Source organism: Narcine bancroftii, chromosome 5 (assembly GCF_036971445.1).
Source record: "Narcine bancroftii isolate sNarBan1 chromosome 5, sNarBan1.hap1, whole genome shotgun sequence".
NCBI classification, from domain to species: Eukaryota; Metazoa; Chordata; class Chondrichthyes; order Torpediniformes; family Narcinidae; genus Narcine; species Narcine bancroftii.
In genome coordinates, this window is record NC_091473.1 from 196,947,209 (window position 1) to 196,966,281 (window position 19,073).

General features: G+C 55.5%; 1 protein-coding gene across 4 annotated transcripts; it reads right to left on the reverse strand.

Annotated features, from left to right (window-relative positions):
* Positions 1-395: 395 nt before the first annotated feature.
* pmvk (phosphomevalonate kinase) lies at positions 396-19,033 on the reverse strand. 4 transcript variants are annotated; one of them, XM_069940615.1, is made up of 5 exons: positions 18,938-19,033; positions 6,021-6,084; positions 4,784-4,936; positions 3,998-4,127; positions 396-1,771 (listed from the first exon to the last, which is right to left on the reverse strand). In XM_069940615.1, exons 1-5 carry the CDS (start codon positions 19,018-19,020, stop codon positions 1,629-1,631), a joined length of 573 nt encoding a protein of 190 aa, XP_069796716.1. In that variant the 5' UTR covers positions 19,021-19,033; the 3' UTR covers positions 396-1,628. The 4 variants fall into 4 exon arrangements, with proteins under 4 accessions (XP_069796716.1, XP_069796715.1, XP_069796714.1 ...); XM_069940614.1 differs by having other exon boundaries at positions 3,998-4,130; XM_069940613.1 differs by having other exon boundaries at positions 18,929-19,033.
* Positions 19,034-19,073: the final 40 nt, after the last annotated feature.

Sequence of the window (19,073 nt, forward strand, 5' to 3'; positions counted from 1 at the left end):
GGTCAGATAGAGTGAAGCTCCCTCCACACCATCCCATCATACGCTCCCAGAGTCGGACACAAGTTGAAACTCCCTCTGCACCATCCCATCAAGCACTCCCGGGGTCAGATAGAATGAAGCTCCCTCCACACCATCCCATTACACACACCCGGGGTCAGACACAGTGTGAAGCTCCCTCAACACCGTCCCATCACAATCCCAGGGTCAGACACAGAGTGAAGTTGCCTCCACACCATCCCATCACAAATTGCTAGGGTCAAGTCACCGAATGAAGCTCCGTCCATAATGTCCAATCACACTCCCGGGATCAAGACACGAATGAAGCTCCCTCTGCACTGTCCAACCAAGATTGGGAGATGGACACACAATATCAATTGAAGGAGTCAGACACTGTATGAGAGAGGGCACATAGCAGACGCCTTTTATTTAGCTTCAGATGGGGATTTCCTCGTGAGGCATCGTCAGGGCCTGGCTCCAAGCTCCCCACACTGACCACGGCTGTGGCTGCTGGCTCCCGTCCTCCACCCATGATTGTCCCTGCCACAGCCCTCACACGCTGAGGGGACTTCACCCCATGCCCATCATTCTGCCCCACTCCATCTCCAGGACCCTCACCCCTGCCTGTCCTTCATCTGGCATTCTTCCATGAGGAATCGATGCCCACTGATATCTGCGTGACAGGCAACCTCTCCCAGCCCCGACTCCAGGAATCTCAGAGCTGAGTCTTGTGCACTCATGGAGAACCAACTTTCAACGCACGCCTCCCAGCTCTCCTGTGGCAGCTGACGGCCAAGTTCAACATCACCGGGGTATCAGGCAGGACTGTCGTCTCAACCCATTCCTCATCCAGTGACCTGAATCCCAATCCCAAGTGGTGCCTGGAGCAGAGAAACTTGGGAGATCTAATCAAGGGTCATTAAATATAAATTAAGACGTACAACACAGTCATTTGTGCCGTCCATTTACACCTATAACCCCAGTACCTTTTGAATGGTGGGAGGAAACCAGAGTGCAGAGACAGGGAGGGGTGTAGGGGACTGGAGGGAGTTAGAGAAACCAGTAGGGGTGTAGGAGACTGGAGGGGGGGGGGTTACAGAGACAGGGAGGTGCGTAGGGCACCAGAGGGAGTTACAGAGACAGGGAGGGGTGTCAGGGAGACCAGGAAATTCATCCCATTGCAGAGAAAGATTAAGCTGGAGGACAAAGATTTTGGGTAATGGAGGAGAGATTTGGAGGAGAGGGGAGGGGTACTTCTTCACCCAGAGAGAGAGTAACGGACAGCGTTCATGCCTTGACTGGTATAAAAAGCCAGGTGCCATGGGATGGAATTAGAAGGTGGGAATGGGGGGAGGTCATTGGTTAGCATGGGGCATGAGGTGTCGAATCGACTGTTTCCGTGCTGTTTGGCTCGATGACTTCTTACACTAACTGGCAGTCTAACCAGCGAGAGCAGTGGGGTACATATGCAGTGGAACCACATCATGGAGACAAGGTAGAGGAGGTTCTCAGAGGGTGGGGGGTGGTCTCCAACCCTGGTCAAGAGTGGGTGCTTTAACTGATCCCGGGACACTCAGTGTGGGTGATGCAACCTGGCCCCATCCAACATCTCCCCTCCGACCCCGGCTGGGTCACTGGGCTATCTGGTTCCGGATGAAGTCCAACAGGGGTTGCAGTTGTCGATCCAGCTCCTGAGGGTCTCCGTCATTGCTCAGGATCCAGTCCCAGTGGACCCCCTCATCCAGACCGCACTCCGACTCTGCGTCATCGACACCTGATTGGGGGAGGGGGGAAGGAAAGGAATACATGTTACTGACTGCAGACTTCAGGGTAGGGTGCATATCACTGGGTGAGGTGGGGGTGGGGGGAGTTGATGGAAGGTTCAAGGTTACAGAGACAGGGAGGGGTATAGGGGACTGGAGGGGATTACAGAGACAGGGAAGGGTATTGGGGACCGGAGGGGGTTACAGGGACAGGGAGGGGTGTAGGAGACTGGAGGGGGTTAGAGACAGGGAGGGGTATTGGGGACCAAAGGAAATTACAGAGACAGGGAGGGGTGTAGGGGACCGGACGGGGTTACAGAGACAGGGAGGGGTGTAGGGAACTGGAGGACATTACAGAGACAGAGAAGGGTGTGGGGAACGGAGGGAGTTACAGAGACAGGGAGGGGTGTTGGGAACTGGAGGGCATTACAGAGACAGGGAGGGGTGTAGGGGACTGGAGGGCGTTACAAAGACGGAGGGATATAGGGGGTTGGTAGGCGTTACAGAGACAGAGAGTGGTGTAGGGGTCCAGAGGGTGTTGTTACAGGGACAGGGAGGTGTGTAGGGGACCGGAGGGGGTTACAGAGACTGGGAGAGGTGTAGGGGATCAGAGGGCATTAGAGACAGGGAGAGGTGGAGGGGACCAGAAGGAGTTACAGAAACAGGGAGTGGTGTAGGGGACCAGAGGGTGTTACAGGGAAAGGAAGGGCTGTAGGGGACTGGAGGGAATTACAGGGACAGGGTGGGGTGTTGGGGACTGGAGAGGGTTACTGAGATAGAAAGGTTTGATAATGAAGCTGGGAATTTGGAACTTATCCCTGGCATTTATCCCTGGCCGTGCAGTGTGGGAAATCGATGCTCACTCTCAACTCCCAAGATTCTCACACCTCAGCATGGTGACGAGACACCATCCCGACTGCGGGGAACTGCACCCTGGTCTCACGCTGGTTACGGAGCAGGCAGTGTACATCGGACAAATAAACTCGAACCTGCCCCTTGTAGGGATGTGGGTGAGACCAGAGCCCCGGGAGCACGGGAACCTGCACAGCCAATGAAGGAACGTGTATGCTCCTCACAGACAGCGCCAGAGTTGAGGATCAAATCTGGGGCCCTGGTGCTGCCAAGGCAGTGGCATGAACTGCCGTGCCACTGAATGCAGAAATAAAAAAACACAAGAAATAGCAGCAGGAGTCGGTCATCCGGCCCGTCAGTGATCATTGTGATCTGATGATGGGCTCGTCTCCACCCACCTGCCTTTTCCCCATGTCCCTTAATTCCCCTACTATGTAAAAATCTATCCAACCTTATCTTAAATATATTTACTGATGTCGCCTTCAATGGGCAGCGAGTTCCACAGATTCCCACCCTCTGGGAAAAGCAGTTCCTCCTCATCTCCGTCCTAAATCTACTACCCTGAATCTTGAGGCTCTGTCCCCTCGTTCTCCTCTCCCCCACCAATGGGAACAACTTACCTACCTCAATCTAATCTATGCCTTTCATAACTTTATACATTTCTAGAAGATCCCCTCTCATTCTTCTAAATTCTAGCGAGTGCATCCCAGACGACTCAATCTCTCCTCATAGGCTAATTAATCCCTTCATCTCTGGAATCAGCCCGGCGAACCTCCTCTGTACAAACACAAAAGCCAGTCCATCTTTTCTCCAGTAAGACCAGAACTGCACGCAGTTCTCCAGATGCATCCTCACCAGGACCTTGTACAGTTGCGGCATCACCTCCCTGCTCCTAAATTTAATCCCTCCAGCAATGACGGCCAACATTCGATTTCCTTCTGATAACATGCTGCACCTGCAACCTTTTGCGATTCATGCCTAAGCCCTCCCAAGTCCTTCTGCATGGCAGAATGCTGCAATCATCTGTCCATTTTCCCTTCTAAAGTGGATAACCTCCCATCTGCCCTCTCACTTAACCTCTGCACAATTTGCTTTTCCACTCAATTTAGAGTCATTTCTGATTATCCGGCAACAATCCAACAGCTGCACAGTTGCGTTGGGTTGAGATCCAGCCCTTTTCATGCACCACAGCACATTTAACAAGCTCAAGGGGTTGTGACACACAGGAGCCAGCGGATGTAGATGGCTCTCTCAAAGCAGGAGACAGGACAGGCTGAGTGGTCTCCTGCTGCATGGGAGGTTCTCTGTTAAGTGGCTGGGGCGGGGTGGGGATTCGTGCCCTCCTCACTGTGAGTCCAGCAGGAGGAGTCCTTGGCCAGCCATACCTAGGGTGAAGGTCCAACCCCTCTGTCTGCGCGTCTCCTGGGAGGCCTTGACCCGCACTGTCTGGGTCACGGCTGCAAAATGCGTCCGGAACCACTCCACGTCTGTGAGACGCCTGGCGTCGCTGATCAGCTGCTGGGAAGGAAGATGGGCTGATGGGTCACACACCCTCCCTCCTGATGTGCGCCAAATTTCCTGCACGCACACACGCACACCCCTTTCTCCTCCCGCGTGCACCTGCTGCATGCCAGTCGTCTTTGTGTACACACTCCCTCCCTCCTCTCGCAAATACACTCCTTCCGTCTGCAAGTCACCCTGCATGTGCACTCCCTCCTACTGCATGTCAGACCTTCAGCATGCACACACACTCCTTACCCCCCCCCACACATACCACCCCCCCCCCCCCTGCGCGAAAGATGCTCTTTCGTGCACGCACGCACACCCAGTTCTGGCTAATTTGCTGGGGGATTTGAAGCTCACAATGAACTGTGTGCATTTAGTGGACATGCAGTTTATCCCAGTTGGAGCACTCCATTACTGCAGTGGTTCAGGAAGGGTGCTGGCAATGAGCACACCCGCTCCTGACAACTCATTCCATCTGACCTAGGTTCCTTGGGTGCACTCGATGCTGACCCCAGCCCCAAACCTTTTCCTCCCTCAGTGCAACGTAACCCTACCTCGATGCTCCTCCCTCGGCTTTTCCCCCTCCCTCATAACCGCCCCTCCCTCAGCACAGAGTTGCCTTGCTGTCCCTTCCCCGCCGCAGCCCCACCAAGATTGGGCCTTACCCAAACAGGCACAGTCACGTCCTTCACAATTAAACGACAGAAGTACCCTGGATCATGAGCACGCTTCTCCTCCCCCCACCGAATCATCTCTGCCCGGTAGCGTTCCTTGTACCCGCTGGAGCCCAGTAATTGCTCGAGGTCCAGCCCATGCTCCTGAGGGAAGGGAATCGTGATCATCATGTACAGGACACCAGCCGCAACTCCTTCTGAAACATCCGTCTCCCCCACGCTTCCACAGGCCAGCCTCAGATCCCACACCCACAGGCCAGGCTTAACAGATCCCACACTCTCACAGGCCAGGCTTCACAGATCCCGTGTCCCACAGGCCAGGCTTCACAGATCCCATGCTCTCACAGGCCAGGCTTCACAGATCCCGTGCTCCCACAGGCCAGGCTTTACAGATCCCGTGCTCTCACAGGCCAGGCTTCACAGATCTCGCGCTCCCACAGGCCAGGCTTCAAGCCTGCATTCCCACAGGCCAGACCAGCCCTGACAAAACGATGCACTTGCTGCTTTTTCAAGCGGCCATTCTCAACCCTTTCCCAGTACTGGACTCTGCTCAAAGTTAATGGGTCCCCTGCCCTGTGTAGCAGCCAAGTTTAGTTGGTTTCTTCAAAAATATTTTATATCAGGCCGTGGCCCCGGCTGAGAATGCAGCCTCTAGGCAGGTCTGCTCAGCCTCAACGTGAGACTTTAGCTGATAGTGATGCCTCCTGTCGGCACGAAGCTTCATGAGCTCCACACTAGGGAGCACCAATCGGATTCAGGGCCCAGGTATTTTGAGTCAGCGTAAAAATGATGCACCTGCACTTCCTACTGAGGAGGGCAAGGCTACCAGAACCCATCTTATTGTCATCTGACTGTACAAGTGTAACATGACGAAACAGCGTTCTCCGGACTCCAGTAGAGATATCACATAGACATACAAACAAACAATACATATGCAGGACAAGTTTTTCATCCACACAAATAAATAGTTTCATGAGGGTCTCGGAGGGTGAGTGTGAGCAGGTTCTTTGGCTGTTCAACATTCTCACTGCTCATGGGACGAAGCCATTCCCCAACTTGGTGGTGCTGGCACTGATCCTCCTGAGAGCAGCTGGCTGTTGGATTAGGGGAGTTTTACTGAATTATGGCTGAGCACAGGGCGAAGGAGTGGGAGCCAGTTGGAAGACAAAGCCACGGGGCGGGGGGGGGGGGGGTGCACGAAGCCGGGAGTAAGGCCAAACCTGCCTACCTTGGCAAACTGCTCCTTAATGGGGGCCGATAACCTCAGAATGGCACAATTCTCAACACCCAACCTGCACAACAAAGCAAAGAGACATTTAATGCCACACATGCATATGCTGGTGCACAAGATGACCCCAGAATTTCCACTTGCAATGTAGGTTTTGAGCTGTCCTCATTGTATTAGACAACCCCAAGTCTTACTGTCCCAGATGCCCTTTACCAACCATCCCACTAACCAGTAGAGGGATGCTGTCAGAATATTTTAAAAACAAATCACCCAGTAAAGGTTTAAATTCTATTAGCGTATTTTAAACTAAACTACCATCGGCTCCTTTAACAGGCTGTTTAAAGCCCGCACAGGGCCGACAGCAATCGGACTAGACGGATGGACCCGACGGGGGGAGCGCTGAGACCTCACTGTTCGTCAGCTGCTGCAAATGGCTACTGGGGCCAGCTGCCAGCTTCCTTTGCTGTGCTGTTAGACAGATTTATAATACATTTTTATCGTTTTAATACAAAGGCGGCCCGGTTGGTGTGGTGGTCAGCACAATGCTGTCACAGCGCCAGCGAGCGTGTCCGGGGAGAGTCCAAATCTCACACTGTCTGCAAGGTGTCTGTACGTTCTCCCCATGTCTGCATGGGTTTTCCACGGGGGGCTCCAGTTTCCTCCCACCCTTCAAAATTGGGCTCGTGGGTCGAAATGGTCTGCTACTGTGATGATGTATGGCTATACCTGTTTTACAAATGCTCGGTTTATGAAAGGATTTTTGCTTTCATGAAAATACCCTCCAATAGTAGTGAACGGGTCTTCCCTTTACGTCATTTCAGCCTATGAAAGGTTTCATGGGAATGCTCTTGTTTCGTAAAGTGGGTGTAATGGAGAGATCGTGGCTACTACATTGTGGCACCGCCGGGCTCCTATTCGGAGGACACATCGCATGGCCAATCAAGGCCAGACTCGCCCCAAGCCATCAAGGTGACCCTCGTGATTGGCCCGTTCAAATGACCAGGTACTGGACTCCAGGCAGCTTGCTGGGACTTAGCCCTCACCTTCACCCAATTGGCCCAGGTGAATCACCTGGGCTGATCCCTGCCGAGCTCCTGCACTTGGCTTCGAGCTGTTGGTCACAGCAGCCAACGGGGCCCAGCCTGCCCCCCGAGTGATTGGCCACCCAATAACTGCTGCAGGATTATAAAGGACCATGTGCCCCTTTGCTCTCTCTCTTGACTCCTCGTGGCCCGTGAGTATCACCTTTTGTATTGGGTTGAGGTGAGTTCTGAGGCCAGTTAGTTAGAGCCGTGTCCGTACAGATCAAGGGGTGGGGGCATGTAGCGTTACCTTTATCTGATTGTTTACTGTATATGTGTTTGTGCCATTCCAAAGTTCTGTCGGTTTTCCCTCATTAACCGCAGAGTTTATCCATCCCCTTACGACTGTATGTTTAAATTAATTTACCATTTAGATTCCACTGTTCTATCTGCATCCCCTGAGAATAAACTTGTGCTTTGTACCTCAATCTCAGTCTGGTTCTTAACCTGTGGGACCCATACGAACCTTCACTGACAACAGTGGGATATACCTGTGTGTCTAAATTTAAAATTTATAACATCACTATTAATCCAGCTTATCAAATGCAAGATTCAGTGGAAATTGATTTAACAGTAGGACCATAGGAGTTATGAGAATGTTTTATGCTGCTATTCATCGCCACGGGGGACATTCTAAACCACAGGATAATAAGGCTCGGCTTTTATAAGACGACCTCTGAGGTTCAAATAACGTCTTATCGCATTTCAGATTTATTGTCAGAGTAGATACATGACAACACATATGTCCCTGAGATTCCTTTTCATGCATCTTATACGCCGACATATGCCGTAGTTGCCAACTCAAAAACACACAGGATGCACGAGGAGGTTGTAACACTGGGTTGTAAATTCATCAGTTCAACTGGCTGAGGTGGGGGGTGGGGTGTCTTCAATCCCAATGACTGCAGAACTTTGACCCCCAGTGGGGATGTGACAGGCAATCATTAACCAAAAAGAGACTTTATTTATAATAAATTACATTTTGGGGTGTATTTTTGGGATTTTGGACTGGTGATCAATTGGGTGAAATTACCTTAATTTTTCCCTATTGTGCACCATTTATTTTAGATAAAATATAACAGGAAATCACAAAAATAAGTTGTAACTCTACTAATATATTGCCCACAAAGCAAGCTGGTTTGGTCAGTCCAAGCATGAAAATGTCTTAGGCCTGTGCATGCTTAGTCAGGATAGATGCAGACAGGCTATAAAAGCAGCTCTCATGTACGGATGCTGTGCGTTACATTGGTATAGAATGAACGCACGTTGAGGCACATGTTCTTCAGGCAAAAGCAGGGTGAGTGTGCTTAACAATCGCATTTATTGTCTTCAGGAAGATTCGCTACAGTTGCAATCCACTCTGTTACATTTGGCTCAATGACGCAGCCTGACTGCACTTATTAAGAAAGCCGATGAGCTCTACTTCGGTTGTGAAATTGGTGAGCTGGACTGCACATTTGTTGTGCAACATGTGCAATCAACCCTGGAGCTTGGCTCAGAGGGACATTAACCGTGTTAAATTCAATTAAAGTTAATTTTCTGTTTCTTCAACTTCCCATGTGATTAAACAAATATAAAATTATTTATCTATCCCAAATTTTTATCCTCCAGGAAGCCAACCTTTTGAAAAAAATTTGTTGTCCTGTGTTACCATATTTTCAAAAAGAAAACCATTCCAAGTCTCTTCCCGCCCTAAGTGTTGTTTCCATCACTGTACACTGTTCCATTCATTTTTTATTTACCACATTACCATGCCTGTGGCACCTCAACCTGGGACTTACCTCAACCCAGCCATCAAGGTGACCCTCACGATTGGCCCAGGTGGATCACCTCGGATCACCCCTGCTGAGCCCCTGCACTTGGCCTTGAGCCATTAGACGCAGCCACCAACAGGGCCCATACGAGCCGTGTGATTGGCCCCTCAACTTTGCCCCCAGAACCATAAAAGGACCATGTGCTCCTTTGTTCTGTCTCTATGGACTCCTCATGGATGGTGAGTATCACCTTTTATACTAGGTTGGGGTGAGTAGTTGGGTTGAGGCTAAGTTGCAAGAGCCATGCCCATGCAGACGAAGGGGTGGGGGCACGTCCAATCACCTAGAGCGTGTGCGTTGAATGTGTCTGTTACTGTAACTCTGTTAGTTTTGTCGGTTATCCCTCGTTGCTCCAGTGTATATTTTCCCCCTACGTACTGTGTGTATGTGTTTAAAGGTCTACTTGATAAACCAACTCCACTGTTTCCTCTTTTATTCCCGAAATAAAAGTTTGTTTTGTACCCTCCACCTCGGTCTGGTTCTTAACCTGTGGGACACACCCAAACCCGAACAACAGGGGTCCACGGGCTGAAATCATAAAATATTTTTAATGTTTTGCTGGTTTCTTGAATTCTGGATACCAGGGGCATCATCACAGTTGGTGGGAGAGAAGTAAGGAAGAAATTAAACTTGACAGCTTCACAGGGAAGGGAACCCATAAACTTTGAGCAGGGTCCCAAAGGGGCCATAGCCAAAAAAAAGAGAACAGTAGGTCTAGACTGTGGTCCTTCCCCACAGCGCCCTCGCATTGTCCGTGTCAAGCCTCAGCACGTACTCCTGCAGGCTGGAATGTGCCACATTGACACCTTCATGTTGGCGGTCTTCCAGCAGTTCTGGATCCGGGGCAAAAGCGTCACACAGAGGGTGGTGGGTGTGCAGATCAAGGTGCTGGAGGAAGCAGTGGAGGCAGGGATAGTATTGGGGTTAACACACCATTACAGCATCAATGGCCCAGATTCAAAACTGTAAGGAGTTTGTACGTTCTCCCAGTCTTTGTGTGGGTTTCCACCGGGCTCTCCAGTTTTCTCCCACCCTCCAAAAATACACAGGGTCGGTGGGTTAACTGATTACAGGGATGTCATTGGGTGGCATGGGCTCATGGGCTGGGTTAGGGTCTCATGTACGTCTACTTTAAGCTGGCTGCATGAGTGACTCACTGGAATGGTCACAGAGTGCCCACTTCTCAATGTAGCAGGCATAACGAGGCAATAAACCTGGCCCAAGCCCAGCCAGAGCAGAAGGAATTATAGGGATGGAACCTTCCTCTGGCCAAGGTGCCCCGTCAACATCCCAATCCACCCCACCCCAACAAGAGCCTTGTCCATCCCTTCCCCCGCCCCGTTAGCCACCCTTATCACAGGAGAGCCTGCCCTCACCCCACCCAGAAACAAATCCCACCCATCCTGCGACGGACACCAACACCCCACCGCCCATCCTGGGATGAACACCAACACCCCATTCGTGGACGGACACCAAGCCCCCCCATCCTGGGATGGACACCAAGCCCAACATCCTGGGATGGACACCAACCACCCCCCCCCCCCCCCCAATCCTGCGACAGACATCCCCCCTTCCCCATCCTGGGACGGACACCAACATCCCATTCAGGGACCAACAACACCCTCCCCAATCCTGAGACGGACACCCCCCCTACCCCATCCTGGGCCAGACACCACCACCCCACAATCCTGGAACGGACGCCCCACCTTCTCCATCCTGAGACGGACACCAACCCCCGCCCCATTCTGGGACAAACCACCCCCACCACCACATCTTGGGACGGAACCCCATCATCCTGGGACAGACATCAAAACCCCGATCCTGGGACGGACACCAACTATTCCCCCCGCACATTCTGGGACCGACATCACCCCCATCATGGGACAAACACCCCCATTCTGGGACAAACAAACCACCCAATCCTGGGACAGACCACAACCCACCCCAATCCCTGGGACGGACACCAACCACCCACATCCTGGGACAAACCTGGGACGGACACAAACCCACCCCAATCCTGAGACTGACACCTACCCTTCCCCCCCCCCAACTATCCTGGGACGGACACCAACACCCCATTAAGGGACTGACAACACCCCCCCCCAATCCTGGGATGGACACCCCACCCTTCCCCATCCTGGGACGGACACCAACCACCCCACAATCCCGGAACGGACGCCCCACCTTCTCCATCCTGGGACGGACACCAACTCCCCCCATCCTGGGACAAACTCCCCCCCACCACATCCTGGGACTAACACCAACCACACCCGCATCGTGGAACAGACGTACGGACACAAAACCCGATATCCTGCGACGGACACCAACCCCCCACCCCTAATCCTGGGACGGACACTAACCACACCCACCTCCCCCCCCATTCTGGGACCAAAATCAAACCCATCATGGGACCAACACCCCCATTCTGGGACAAAGGCCCACCCACCACATCTTGGGAAGGACACCAACACCCCCCCCCATCTTGGGACGGACACCAACCCTCCCCCTCTTCTTGGGATGGACACCAACCCCATTATCCTGGGACAGACACCAACCCACCCCAATCCTGAGACAGACACCTACCCTCCAACTATCCTGGATGGACACCAACACCCCATTAAGGGACTGACAACACCCCCCCCAAAATCCCGGAACGGACGCCCCACCTTCTCCATCCTGGGACCGACACCAACTCCCCCCATCCTGGGACAAACTCCACCCCACCACATCCTGGGACGGACACCAACCACCCCCCCATCTTGGAACAGACAACAACCCCGCCCGCCATTCTGGTACGGACACAAAACCCGACATCCTGCGACGGACACCAACCCCACACCCGATCCTGGGACGGACACTAACCACACCCACCCCCCCCATTCTGGGACGAAAATCAAACCCATCATGGGACCACACCCCCATTCTGGGACAAAGGCCCACCCACCACATCTTGGGAAGGACACCAACCACCCCCCCCCCCATCTTGGGACGGACACCAACCCATCCCCCCATTCTTGGGACGGACACCAACCCCATTATCCTGGGACAGACATCAACAACCCGATCTTGCAACGGACACCAACCATTTCCCCCCCGCATTCTGGGACTTACATCACCCCTATCATGGGACAAACACCCCCATTCTGGGACAAACAAACCCCCCAATACTGGGACGTACACCAGCACCCCATTCAGGGACCGACAACTCCCCCCCAAATCCTGGGATGGACACCAACCCCACCCCCCTCCTTGGGACGGACACCAAACACCCTCCATCCTAGGACAAACCTGGGATGGACACCAACCCACCCCAATCCCTGGGACAGACACCAACCCACCCCAATCCTGGGACAGACACCAACCACCACCCCCACCAATCCTGGGACGGACTCCCACCCTTCCCCATCCTTGGATGGACACCAACCACCCCCATCAGAGATCGGTCACCAACCACCCCCCATCTTGGGACGGACACCAACCACCCACCCATCTTGGGACGCGCACCAACCACACCCCCATCTTGGGACGGACACCAACCACCACCCCATCTTGGGACGGACACCAACCCACCCCAATCCAGGGGACGGACACTAACCCACCCCAATCACTGGGACAGACACCAAACAACCCCAATCCCTGGGACGGACACCAACCTGCACCCATCTTGGGACGGACACCAATCACCCCCCCCATCTTGGTACGGACACCAACCCCCCCTTCTTGGGACGTACACAAACCCCCTCATCCTGGTACAAACATGGAACGGACACCAACCCACCCCAATCCCTGGGATGGACACCAACCCACCCCAATCCCTGGGACAGACACCAACCCACCCCAATCCTGGGACGGACACCAACCCCCCCCCCACCAATCCTGGGACGGACTCCCACCCTTCCCCATCCTTGGATGGACACCAACCCCCCCATCAGAGATCGGTCACCAACCACCTCCCATCTTGGGACAGACACCAACCACCCCCCCATCTTGGGACGCGCACCAACCACACCCCCATCTTGGGACGGACACCAACCACCACCCCATCTTGGGACGGACACCAACCCACCCCAATCCGGGGGACGGACACTAACCCACCCTAATCACTGGGACAGACACCAACCAACCCCAATCCCTGGGACGGACACCAACCAGCACCCATCTTGGGACGGACACCAACCACCCCCCCCCCATCTTGGTACGGACACCAACCCCCCCTTCTTGGGACGTACACAAACCCCCTCATCCTGGGACAAACATGGAACGGACACCAACCCACCCCAATCCCTGGGATGGACACCAACCCACCCCAATCCCTGGGACGGACACCAACCCACCCCAATCCTGGGACGGACACTAACCCCCCACTTCTTGGGAGGGACACCAACCCCCTCATCCTGGAACAAACCTGGGACGGACACCAACCCACCCCAATCCCTGGGACGGACACCAACCCACCCCAATCCTGGGATGGACACCAACCCACCCCAATCCTGGGATGGACAGCAACCCACCCCAATCCTGGGATGGACAGCAACCCACCCCAATCCTGGGACGGACACCAACCCCTCAATCCTGGATCGGTCACCAACCACCCCACAATCTTGGTACAGACACCAACCCACCCATCCTGGGACAAACCTGGGATGGACACCAACCCCCCCCAATCCTGGGACAAACACCCCCCTTCCCCATCCTGGGACGGACATCAACCCTCCCAGCCCACGATCCTGGAATGGACACACTCCCCTTATCCATCCTGGGACGGAACCAAACCAACCCACATCCTGGGACGGACACCAACCAGCCCCCATCTTGGGACAGACACCAACCACCCCCACCCATCTTGGTACAGACATCAAACCCCCACCATTCTTGGGACAGACACCAATCCCCCCATCCTATGACAAACCTGGGATGGACACCAACCCACCCCAATCCCTGGGACGGACACCAACCCATCCCAATCCCAGGGACGGACACCAACCTACCCCAAACCCTGGGACGTACACCAACCCACCCCAATCCTGGGATGGACACCAACCCGCCCCAATCCGGGGACGGACACCAACTCACACCCCCATCCTGGGATGGACACCATTCAGGGACTGACAAACCCCCAATTCTGGGACGGACACCAACCCCTGATCCTGGGTCGGTCACCAACCAGCCCCCCATCTTGGGACGGACACCAACCAGCTCCCCAATCTTGGGATGGACACCAACCTCCCCCCCCCCCTCCTTGGGACGGACACCAAACACTCTCCATCCTAAGACAAACCTGGGACAGACACCAACCCACCCCAATCTGTGGGACAGACTCCAACCCACCCCTATCCCTGGGACAGACACCAACCCACCCCAATCCTTGAGACAGACACCAACCCACCCCAATCCTGGGACGGACACCAACTACCTCCCCACACATCCTGGGACAGATATCAACACCCTATACAGGGACTGACAACCCCCCCCCCAATCCTGGGACGGACACCAACCCCCCCAGCAATCCTGGGACGGACACCAACCACCCCCCTATCTGGGGATGGACACCAACCAACCCCCATCTTAGGCCAAACACCAACTCACCAATCCTGGGACGGACTCCAACCACCATCCCCCCCATTCTGGGACCAACATCACCCCTATCATGGGACAAACAGCCCTCCCAATCCTGTGATGGACATCTACCCACCACAATCCCTGGGATGGACATCAACCTACCCCAATCCGGGGGACGGACACTAACCCACCCCAATGACTGGGACGGACACCAACCCAACCCAATCCCTGGGACGGACACCAAACAGCACCCATCTTGGGACAGACACCAACCCACCCCAATCCCTGGGACAGACACCAACCCACCCCAATCCTTGGGACAGACACCAACCCACCCCAATCCTGGGTCGGACACCAACTCCCCCCCCCCCCCACATCCTGGGACAGGTATCAACACCCCAAACAGGGACTGACAACCCCCCACCCCAATCCTGGGACGGACACCAACCCCCCCAGCAATCCTGGGACGGACACCCACCCTTCCCCATCCTGGGACGGACACCAACTCCCCCCATCATGGGTCGTTCACAACGACCCCTCATCTTGGGATGGACACCAACCACCCCCCCATCTTGGGACGGACACCAACCACCCCCCCATCTTGGGACGGACACCAACCACCCCCCCATCTTGGGACGGACACCAACCACCCCCCCATCTTGGGACGGACACCAACCACCCCCCCATCTTGGGATGGACACCAACCACCCCCCCATCTTGGGACGGACACCAACCACACCCCTATCTGGGGACGGACACCAACCAACCCCCATCTTGGGCCAAACACCAACTCATCAATCCTGGGACGGACTCCAAACACCATCCGCCCCTATTCTGGGACCAACATCACCCCTATCATGGGACAAACACCCCTCCAAATCCTGCGATGGACATCTACCCACCACAATCCGGGGGACGGACACTAACCCACCACAATCACTGGGACGGACACCAACCCAACCCAATCCCTGGAACGGACACCAAACAGCACCCATCTTGGGACGGACAAGAACCACCCCAATCACTGGGACGGACACAAACCCACCCTAATCCCTGGGACGGACACCAACCAGCACTCATCTTGGGACGGACACGAACCACCCTCCCCATCTTGGGACGGACACCACGAACCCACCCCAATCCTGGGACAGACAGCAACCCACCCCAATCCTGGGACAGACACCAACCCACCCCAAACCTGGGACGGACACCATCTCCCCAGCCCCCATCCCGGGATGGACATCAACACCCCATTCAGGGACTGACAACCTCCCCCCAATCCAGGGACGGACACCAATATCCCCATCATGGGTCGGTCACAAACCACCCCCCGTCTAGGGAAGGACACCAACCAGCCCCCATCTTGGGTCGGACATCAACCACCCCCCCCCCCATCTTGGTACAGATACCAACACACCCCCTATTTGGAACGGACAGCAACACCCCCATCCTGGGACTAACCTGGGATGGACACCAACCCACCCAATCATGGGACAGACACACCCCTTCTCCATCCTGGGACGGACACCAATCCCCACATCCTGGGACGGACACCAAGCCACCCACCCAATCCTGGGACGGACACCAAGCACCCTCCATCTTGGGATGGACACCAACCAACCTCTCATCTTGGGACGGACATCAACACCCACATCCTCAGACAAATCTGGGACGGACACCAAACCACCCCAATATCTGGTACGGACACCAATCACCCCCCCCCCCCATATTGAGACAGACACCAACCACCCCCCCATCTTGGGACGGACACCAACCACCCCCCTATCTGGGGAAGGACACCAACCAAACCCCATCTTGGGCCAAACACCAACTCACAAATACTGGGACGGACTCCAACCACCATCCCCCCATATTCTGGGACCAACATCACCCCTATCATGGGACAAACACCCCTCCCAATCCTGTGATGGACATCTACCCACCACAATCGCTGGGATGGACACCAACCCACCCCAATCACTGGGACGGACCCCAACCCAACCCAATCCATGGGACGGACACCAAACAGCACCCATCTTGGGATGGACACCAACCCATCCCAATCCCAGGGACGGACACCAAGCTACCCCAATCCTGGGACGGACACCAACCCCCCACTTCTTGGGACGGACACCAACCCCCTCATCCTGGAACAAACCTGGGACGGACACCAACCCACCCCAATCCCTGGGACGGACACCAACCCACCCCAATCTCTGGGATGGACACCAACCCACCCCAATCCTGGGATGGACAACAACCCCTCAATCCTGGATCGGTCACCAACCACCCCCAAATCTTGGTACAGACACCATCCTGTCCCATCATGGGACAAACCTGGGACGGACACCAACCCCCCCTATCCTGGGACAAACACCCCCTTTCCCCATCCTGGGACGGACACTAACCCCCACATCCTGTGAAAAACCCCACCCTCCCCCATCCTAGGACGGACACCAACCCGCCCCAATCCGGGGACGGACACCAACTCAACCCCACCATCCTGGGAAGGACATCAACACCCCATTCAGGGACTGACAAATCCCCCAATCCTGGGACGGACACCAACCCCCGATCCTGGGTCGGTCACCAACCAGCCCCCATCTTGGGACGGACACCAACCAGCTCCCCCATCTTGGGATGGACACCAACCCCACCCCCCTCCTTGGGACGGACACCAAACACCCTCCATCCTAGGACAAACCTGGGATGGACACCAACCCACCCCAATCCTTGGGACAGACACCAACCCACCCCAGTCCTGGGACGGACACCAACTCCCCCCACCCCACATCCTGGGACAGGTATCAACACCCCATACAGGGACTGACAACCCCCCCCAATCCTGGGACGGACACCAACCCCCCCAGCAATCCTGGGACGGACACCCAACCTTCCCCATCCTGGGACGGACACCAACACCCCCCCCATCATGGGTCGTTCACAACGACCCCTCATCTTGGGATGGACACCAACCATCCCCCCATCTTGGGACGGACACCAACCACCCCTCATCTTGGGATGGACACCAACCACCCCCCCATCTTGGGATGGACACCAACCACCCCCCCATCTTGGGACGGACACCAACCACCCCCCTATCTGGGGACGGACACCAACCAACCCCCATCTTGGGCCAAACACCAACTCACCAATCCTGGGACGGACTCCAACCACCATCCCCCCCTATTCTGGGACCAACATCACCCCTATCATGGGACAAACACCCCTCCCAATCCTGCGATGGACATCTACCTACCACAATCCCTGGGATGGACACCAACCCACCCCGATCCGGGGGACGGACACTAACCCACCACAATCACTGGGACGGACACCGACCCAACCCAATCCCTGGGACGGACACCAAACAGCACCCATCTTGGGACGGACACGAACCACCCCAATCCCTGGGACGGACACCAACCCACCCTAATCCCTGGGACGGACACCAACCAGCACTCATCTTGGGACGGACACGAACCACCCTCCCCATCTTGGTATGGACACCAACCACCCCTTCTTGGGACGGACACCACGAACCCACCCCAATCCTGGGACAGACACCAACCCACCCCAATCCTGGGACAGACACCAACTCCCCAGCCCCCATCCCGGGATGAACATCAACACCCCATTCAGGGACTGACAACCTCCCCCCAATCCAGGGACGGACACCAATCCCCCCCATCCTGGGTCGGTCACCAACCAGCCCCCATCTTGGGTCGGAAATCAACCACCACCCCCATCTTGGTACAGATACCAACCCACCCCCTATTTGGAACGGACACCAACCCCCCCATCCTGGGACAAACCTGGGACGGACACCCCCCTTCCCCATCCTGGGACGGACACCAATCCCCACATCCTGGGACGGACACCAAGCCACCCACCCAATCCTGGGACGGACACCAAGCACCCTCCATCTTGGGATGGACAGCAACCAACCTCTCATCTTCGGACGGACAGCAACCCCCCCATCCTCAGACAAACCTGGGACGGACACCAAACCACCCCAATCCTGGGACGGACACAAAGCCCCCCCAATCCTGGGACGGACACCAAGCCCCCCCAATCCTGGGACGGACACCAAGCCCCCCCAATCCTGGGACGGACACCAAGCCCCCCCAATCCTGGGACAGACACCCCCCCTTCCCCATCTTGGGATGGACACCAACCCACCCACACAATCCTGGGATGGACACCCACCCTTCCCCATCCTCGGAGGGACTCCTACCACCCCTATCCTGGGATGGAGATCACCTCCCCCCCAATTCAGGGATGGATAACCCCCGATCCTGGGACAAACACCACCCACATTCTTGGACAGACACCAACCCACACTTATCCTGGGACGGACACCAACCCACCCCAATCCCTGGGACGGACACCAACCCACCCCAATCCCTGGGACGGTCACCAACCCACCCCAATCCCTGGGACGGACACCAACCCGCCCGACCTGCTCCGAACGGTGTCGGTGAGGAAATCCTTTCCCGACTTTCTCTTGCCGCTGAACAGCAGCAGCAGCGCCGGCGCCGCCATTGGGACCCCTCCACTCTCACCCGGGGAGAGTGATGGGGAGTCTCTCCTAAGGC

Bases quoted from the DNA above. Each gene is read 5' to 3' on its own strand.
- pmvk (XM_069940612.1), bottom strand. From the start codon at position 19,020: ATGGCGGCGCCGGCGCTGCTGCTGCTGTTCAGCGGCAAGAGAAAGTCG. The intron at 4,937-6,020 runs GTAGGCAGGTTT...CCCTTCCCTCAG, and splicing joins TTAAGGAGCAGTTTGCCAAG to GAGCATGGGCTGGACCTCGA. The intron at 4,131-4,783 runs GTAAGGCCCAAT...CTTCCTTCCCAG, and splicing joins ACGTGACTGTGCCTGTTTGG to CAGCTGATCAGCGACGCCAG.